The 8,101-nt window shown below is 37.2% G+C and overlaps 1 protein-coding gene across 1 annotated transcript in view; it reads right to left on the bottom strand.

Moving 5' to 3' along the window:
• The window catches only part of Bptf (bromodomain PHD finger transcription factor), a 130,570-nt gene that overhangs the window by 64,067 nt on the left and 58,402 nt on the right, over positions 1–8,101 (bottom strand). The window contains exons 6-7 of the mRNA XM_048798201.1: positions 5,349–5,537; positions 687–874 (exon numbers count right to left, since the gene is read on the bottom strand). Coding sequence (XP_048654158.1) covers positions 687–874; positions 5,349–5,537 — 377 coding nt within the window. The remainder of the gene's footprint in view (positions 1–686; positions 875–5,348; positions 5,538–8,101) is intronic.

An 8,101-nucleotide genomic window follows, 5' to 3' on the forward strand; every position in this document is an offset into this window, starting at 1 on the left:
ACCACAAAAAAAAAAAAAAAAAAGAAAGAAAGAAAAAAGAAAAGAAAAAAACATTTATTTTACTAAGGGTCAGGGTCAAAAAGAACTTTGAAACTTACTGCTTGAAAGCAACTGCTATGATGTTAAAAAAGAAAAAAGAGGAAGAACATTTGTCTATTCTTGCTTATCTACAAATAATTCTCAAATCTAGGAGACACAGTTTGTTCCCTGTTCTGTCACCACAAGTAGGTGGGGGCAGAGATACTGAGTCCCATCTTTGATCCCATTGTTCATAACCAGAGCTGGGATGTTGTCTATCCTATGTACTGTATTCTGCTTTTGGTTAGGTATGTCCTGTCCTGTAGCTACAGCTCACCTGAAGTTATTATAAATAATCTAAAGCTCTTCAGTAAAGCCCTCACATTATCATGTGCGTAAAAGACTTTAATTTCTTTAGAATTACATACAAAAAAGTGATCATCTGGTATCACCCTCTTATAGCATTTTTATGTTTGAAATAAATTTGGGTGTGCAAATATACTTATCGTAATAAAATCCTAATGCTTTTATACTTGTTACCCACTACACTCTTGAAAATGGTGAAAATCTAATTCAAAAGCAGATCTATAAGCCTATATACTTTTAAGGTATAATAACTACAATTATTCATACTCCAGAGATTTTTGTTTTAAATAGAAAGAACATACCTCTTTGCCCTCCTTAAACAATTTATTTGCTTCATGTGCTGCGGCTGCCACCTGCTGGCTCTTCAGCTGACTCAGTTTGCTGTCTGGATTCCGTAATCTGGTGATAATGCGAGTGGAGCCAGATGCTCCTCTTCCAGCTCCAAGAGACTCACTCATCTCCCCATTAGATTTCTCTGATCTAAAGTCACCTGTTATCAATGAAAAAGCCACAAAGTAATTGCTGACGTAAGTATAAGAACAACGCCTCATCCAAAACTCATATGTGGGGTACATCTAAGATCCAGAAAGTAGACAGATAAAGTCCTTGACTAGTCAAAGCAAATGTCACTAATTCTTTAGTGTACTTAAAAGAAAACATGTCAGACCTTTACTGTGAATCATTTATTATTTTAAAGAAAATATAAATGTGCAAGGTTACCTGTTTGGAAACTCATCTATTAGAACACAGAAGGGGCCGCTACAAAATTTACAAGTAACAAACATAATGACACAAAATGCACACTAACAAATGTTGCCTTATATGTTCAATATGGATTCCTGTATTAAAAGGATACAATTAATTTTAGAAAGATTTTCAAGGAAATTTTATTTGAATGCCTAATAGTTTTGAGCTTAGAAATACCAAGTGACTTTTTTCTCACTGCTACATGTGTAAGCTTATTATTATAAAAATCAACTAAATTAGTTTTCTTAATATACAAAGACCTCTCAACATTTTCATAGTAAAAATTTAAAGTGATGAACTAAACTGCCCAGGAGCAATTTCTGCTTTGTGTATCTATGTAATTTCACTTTGGCTGAATATTTCTCTGTGTATTAAAATTCCTGCATCATGGTCCAACTTCCACATTAGCCAGACAACCGAATAAGATACAAATTTTCTAATTTAAAGACTTTTTTTAAATTAGGACAGTGTGGCATTGGCAATTAAAAGGACAAGAATTCACCTCATAATATACACTAAAGATGGCATTTTAAGTAAGAAGAGACAAAGATAGAATCGGAAAAATTGCTGTGCATTTGAGGGGGAAAAAGGGTTAAGACAGTTTAGCAAACTCTTGTTCATTTATTTAGTCTGTTCCACACTGCTTCTTTCCTTTGGGGGAATGCTTTCTTCCCCACTTTAATCATGATTCAGCCAGGACTATGAATCAAGTATCTTTCTTCTTTGGGTTGAACAACAGGCCCGGCCTGGCCAGCCAGATCACACCATTACCTGGCCACAGTGACTGTCCCAGGAACTGGCCATGTGGCCCAGTCAATCAGCATTCTACTCCAGTTCTTTCAATCTGGAGATGGAGAAAGGTTCTCTGCTTTTTTCTTTTTGTGAGCTGGAAGGGTTTAAATTAGAGGCTAGCTAATTTTACTCTTACAACATGGAAAAAAACTGACACTGGTAGGAAACAATAAGCCCACCAGAGAAGAAATAGGAAAATATGAAAAGGGAAAACTGAGAGAAGACCATGATAATCTTATTCAGCTATATAGATCCTAACATACTTGAGGCTGCCAGCAGCCCTGGACCTGCTAACTACCAAACTGTGCCAATAAAATTCCCTTCTTGTTTTAAGCAAGTTTGATGGGTTTCTGTCAAAACTAGCAAGTCCTAAATAATACAGAGGAGTATTTTAAGATTTTGGCTCCAAAATTTGGCACTGACTAAATCAAGATGGAGTGAAGAAACTGAGTTATCTTCTGCTGTAAGACTGGAAAGTTGGTAACCCTGAATGTGTGGCAGCCACGTAGCTGGTAAGACCATTAGTCTTCCCTTGGTTCTCAAATCACTACTCTAGCCCTATTGGAGTTCTACACCAAGACGCTGAGCTATGGTGGCTACTTCCGAGGACTATCTATAAAACCCTATAATAAAGGCCTTGTTCACATCATTTGGTCTGCACTGGACTTCCCAGAAAGAGAAAAGGAATGACTGGCACAGCGCTTTTGAAAGGAAGCTCCTCCTAGAGCCAATGATCCAATATTACTCAGCATCAATACTTTGCTGCTTGCTTAGGAGGAGATGACTGACCCCTAGGGGAAGACCTGAAGGAGCAAAGGGAACAAGGCTGACAGGAGAGGTCCTTACCCAACACACTGTGCCCAGGGCCATATTCTTCCTATTATAAAGGAGTGAGGCATTCCAATGAAGCTTGTGGCAAAGGACAGGTCTCCTCTCCCCCAGTCTCCAAGGTTCATTGTTTAATGATGCCAGGAGGCAAAAGCCTAGTCAGACTCTATTCACCTGAGGGCTAGGGCTATTGGCCTACCAACCAGGCAAAATAGGGAAGTAAAGGGGTTCACCTTCAGGGACCTTGACACCTTATTATTAATTATCAATAATAAGGTATCAGCAGAGTACCTATGGATCTGTAACAGAGTGCTATTGCCAGAAAAAACTCCAAACCTGCCAAATTGAAGTATATGACTGTTGAATCCTAAAGAAATCCATTCCTAGTTAAAAAAAAAAAAAAAAAAGGCAGGAATTAGGCTGCTACAACAGAACGGCCTCCAGAAGGAGAATCTTCCCATAGACTTCTCACCTCTCATGCACATTCATCCTCCTAGATTTACTGAAGAGCACCCTCCACTATCAGGATAATGAATGCTAGAGGCAGATGAATTTATAATTTGACTTACAGACTGCAAAATCAAGATAAGCCATGAGAAGACCTGTCAAAATTAATGCACAGCACAGAAATCCTAGATTTGGATCAAGATACAATTACAATTGCTGAATGTAACTGTGGGACAGAGGTTTTTAGAAGTTTTCAGTTATGGGTGAGATTTTTGCATTGTGTTAGGCAGAGGTATTTTTGAACTGTATGTCTGGAATAAATGTGAGTAAACATGCATGTGCTAAGCTACCACAGGGTGGAGGTGCAGGTGTTTACTGTGTTCTATCTTTGCAGCACCCCTCTTTCTTTGGAAAACCATTTCCTACCCCACTCCAATCACATACTTTTGCTGGAGCCATCAATCATAATACCTTGCCTGCCCTGGCCACAGGGGTGGGAACAATATGATCCAAGATAGGCCACTCAAATTCCTTCCTCAAGGACTTTTGATTTGGAGCAGGAGTAGGGGCCTTGTCTTTGGGTCACAGACCTTGCTTGGAAAGATAGGAATACAAATTGCTGGTGCCATCTTCCCTGCCACTTGGAAAAAGCCTGTTTGTATTAGGAGAGAATAAATTAACATACAAACATATGTAGATCCAAAAGGTGAGAAAGAAAGAGAGGAAAACAGAAAGAGTTATTATACCTGGGAGTCCAGTTACACCTGATGATGGCTCAGGCATCCCAATTACATAAACTAATTAAATTTCTCTTCAAATAAGCTAGTTTAAACTGGTTTGATCATTTGCAATTGAAAATGTCTTAATTAAAACACATTTCTCACCTTCTACAATATACAAAATTATATTCTATATAGATTAAAAACAAAGTTATAGAAGTGTCATGAGAAATTGGCTGTAAGGTACATGTATATTCTTCCTTGATAAGACATAAAATTCAGAAAAATACCAAAGACTGGTAAATTTAACAACATAAAAATGTAAAAATTCCTGGATGACCATATAGCAGAGCTTAAAATGAGAAACTACTCTATAAATATATATGTAAAAATCAAAGATTAATACCCATAATATGTAAAGCATTCCTAAAACTCACTAAGGAAAAATATCAAAATTCAATAGGAAAAAGTGATCAAAAAGACTAGTCACGTCACAGAAAGTTCAACACACATGTGAAATTCAACCATATAAATAAGGAAGGATAAGCAAATTTTAAAATAAAACACATTTTACTGTTGACAAAGATATAGAATTGATGATATCAAATTTAAGGTTTAAGGATGAGGAAAAAAACAGATGTGTGAATTATAGGTATAAATTCCTTTCAATATACAATTAAGCAGTGGCTATCACTATTTTAAAAATATGCCTGCCATTTGACAAACAATTCCATTCACTGTTTCTATATTGCCAGATATACTTGCCCAAGTACACAAAGACAAATGCTGAGAATGTTTAAAAAAAAAAAAAAGCACCACAATTTATAATAATCAAACATCATGCAGCAGTTAAAAAGAATGCATCTAAAATGAAAAGATCCCATCATATGTGTTCCTGAGTGAAAAAAACAAGATGCAGAATGATATAAGCAGAATGATCCCATTTGTGTGAAAAACAAAAAAAACTTTGTAAACATACAAATATGAATGTAACTGCAGAGAGAAAGACCTAAAATGATACATGTCAAGTTGTTGATGGTGGTTACACTTGGAAAAAGGGTTCAAAAAGGGCTTCTATTTTATTCCTTTGTGTGTTTTTTGTTTTGAGACAGGGTCTCACAACAATATCAGGCTGGCCTTGAACTCCTGATTCTCCTGCCTCAGCCTCCTGAGTAGCTGGGATTACAGGCGTGCACCACCACACCCAGCTTGATTTCTGGTTTTTTTTTTTTTTTTTTTTTTAATAACAGGGCTATCTGTGTTTAAAATTTAAAAAAAAAAATTAAAAAGAAAGAAAAGAAAAAGGAAAACAAAAAGTGTAAAGAAAAATTTTAATCTTCCCACCCCCAGTAAACTTTTATTCTAAAAAACTGAAAAATGTTAAAAAAAAAAAAAAAAAAAGTCCCTTTAATGGATGGTGTATATTCTTACCTATCTCTTCCTGAATAGAGACAGGTGTATGGGATTCTCTTTCTCCATTTTCAGGATCATCAGCTGCCTTAGCAGATTCACTCTGGGAAGAATTTAGTTCACTGCTGCTGTTACTGTTTTCCAGATTAGGCTGGATGGAGGTAGTGGTAGCACTAGTGTTACTGCTGTCACATGTCTTGTTAGATTCTTCTAGAAAAATAGAATATCTGATTTTTAAATTGGAAATCACAAAAAATAACTAGTTGTCAGAAAAGGCATTTAACTTTTAGGATTTCATTACAAAGCTTTATTTTTTTTAAGCTGATCATGTATGAATAATTCCCTGTATGAAAAGAAATTGGTAAGCACCACCCTATGAGTTATTTTTTTTTTTAGTCTACCAGTCTATTAACTCATGGACTCTTACCATTTCAGTCTATAGTGCAAGGCAGACAATCTGTCAGATACCCCAGAGCTGAAGGAAAAAAAAAAACTGATATAACTACTCTGCATAACTTATGGTACACCAGTTACAGCAAAAGTGGTTTTGCTGAGATATTATCTCAAAATCTGAAATTTATATCCTTCTTTTCAAAAGTATTACAACATACCAGAAAGAGATTTAAACCAGATCATTTGCCTCTAAGGTTTTCTGCCTGAGCTGTACATCCCCAGGTAATGCCTATAGGTGATTCACTTTCCATAACTACTTAATCATTACCACTAAACTAAGAGTTTGATTCCTAAAAGTGCATCAAAATTAACACAACCACGAACTGAAAGCCCAAGTCTTTCCAGAGCAGTTCAGAAATTAAGAGTCTCCCTCTGTATTCACATTTGCCAATAGCTGTTCTTTAAACTAGCTAAAGTAAAAGGTGGTTGACAGGACGTCATAATGACTTTCTTGAATGTATAATGACCTCCTAAAAATTTTTTCAGGGAAAAAAACCCAACAACCTGACAGAAAAGAGAAATATCTAAGAATAATCAAAAAAGAAATGAGAACAGCCTTTAAACTTGAAGAATGCTTACTTAATTCGGGCTAAGAGAAGCGCAAAATAAAAATATATGGAGAGAGGCAGTACCCATAGGCAGGAACAAACAAACAAACTTAAGTAGTTATAAGCCTAGAAAAAAATCAACCCCTCCCGATAAACTCAGGTGAAAAGGAGCTGGGTCCCACTCACTGCCCACGTTGCTGCAGGTGTAGAAAACGGGCGACAGCAGAGAAGGGAACCAACAGTATAGAGGGAAACTACACAGACATTCTCATTCTCTCTCTCTCTCTCTCTCTCTCTCTCTCACTCTCCACTCTCCACTCTCACTCTCTCCCCCTTTTTGGTACTGGGGGTTGAACCCAGGGGCATTCAATCACTGAGCCACATCCCCAGCTGTTTTTTGTACTTTTTTTTTTTTTAGAGACAGGGTCTCACCGAGTTGTTTAGGGGCTTGCTAAATTGCTGAGGCTGGTTTTGAACTCACGATCCTCCTGTCTTAGTCTCCCCAGCCACTGGGATTACGGCCGTGCACCACCGTGCCCAGCTACTCTGTTTTAGCTTTGTAAGGGCTGAACCCCAGGTGTGCTGTACTGGCAACTATATCCCAGCCCTTTGTATTTTTTGAGAGAGGGTCTCACTAAGTTGTCAAGGCTAGCATGGAACTTGCTATTCTGTTTAAGCCTCAACTGCTAGGATTACAGTCGTGTGCAACCACTCCCAGCACATTTATTTACTCTTAACCTAACAATCCCATGTGCAGAAAAGTACTGCAAAAATTCTGAATTACTTAGCTGTAGAACTATTTAGTGAATCATTATTTATAATAGCAAAATGCCAAAAGCAAAATGTCCATCAGTGGTTCAATAAAAGAGTACAAAGAACTACCAAGCACCTTAGCAAAGAGCAAGGAAGATCACTATATTCACAACTGAAATGATCTCCAAGGTTAAATGTGAAAAAGAAAGGTGCGGCATAGTATTTACAGTATGTTAACTTTTGTAAGATGGGGAAACTTTCAATGCTTGGCATAGTGGTATAGACCTGCAATCCCAGGTATTCAGGAGGCTAAGACAGGAGAAGTACAAATTCAAGTCCGGCCTAAGCAATTTAGCAAGATGCTGTCTCAAAATAAAAAACAACTAGGTGCAGTGAAGAACGCCTGAAATCCCAGCAACTCAGGAGGCTGAGGCAGGTCACAAGTTCAAGGCCAGCCTCAGCAACTTAGCAAGGTCCTAAGCAACTTTGAGACCTTGTCTCAAAAAAGAAAAAAAAATTTAAAAGGCCTTGGGATATAGCTCAGTGGTAAAGTGCCCCTGGGTTTCATCTCTAGTACCAAAAAATTAATAAATAAATTAAAAGCCACTTGGGATATTTCCTGTCAACAGCAATATTGGTTTTATGAAAACACAGCTATATATAAAATCATTTCCCCTTACTACTATTAATGCACATTAGCATATATTCTCTATAAAAATATGTAATTGAGTTAGTAAATTTAGGAATTAAGGCTTTTCATGTAAGAGAAAAGAGCTACATGTGTAAAAACCAACTAAGTAGAAGGGGAATTTGAAATATCAATTTAGACTGATGGTCCTTTTCTTTTCAAAAATATTTTCCACTCTCAGTGCATTTCCTATTAACACTCACCAAACAAGCACAGAGCAAATGACAGCCTAATAGCAAAAAGTACCCCTCGGTCTGAACTGAGGTCATGAATATCGTTCCCCACCAAAGGAACCAAAACTTCTTGGGGCGGGGCGGGGCGGAGCGGGGCGG

The sequence above is a fragment of the Marmota marmota genome, unplaced genomic scaffold (genome assembly GCF_001458135.2).
Source record: "Marmota marmota marmota unplaced genomic scaffold, marMar, whole genome shotgun sequence".
In the NCBI taxonomy this organism is placed as follows: domain Eukaryota; kingdom Metazoa; phylum Chordata; class Mammalia; order Rodentia; family Sciuridae; genus Marmota; species Marmota marmota.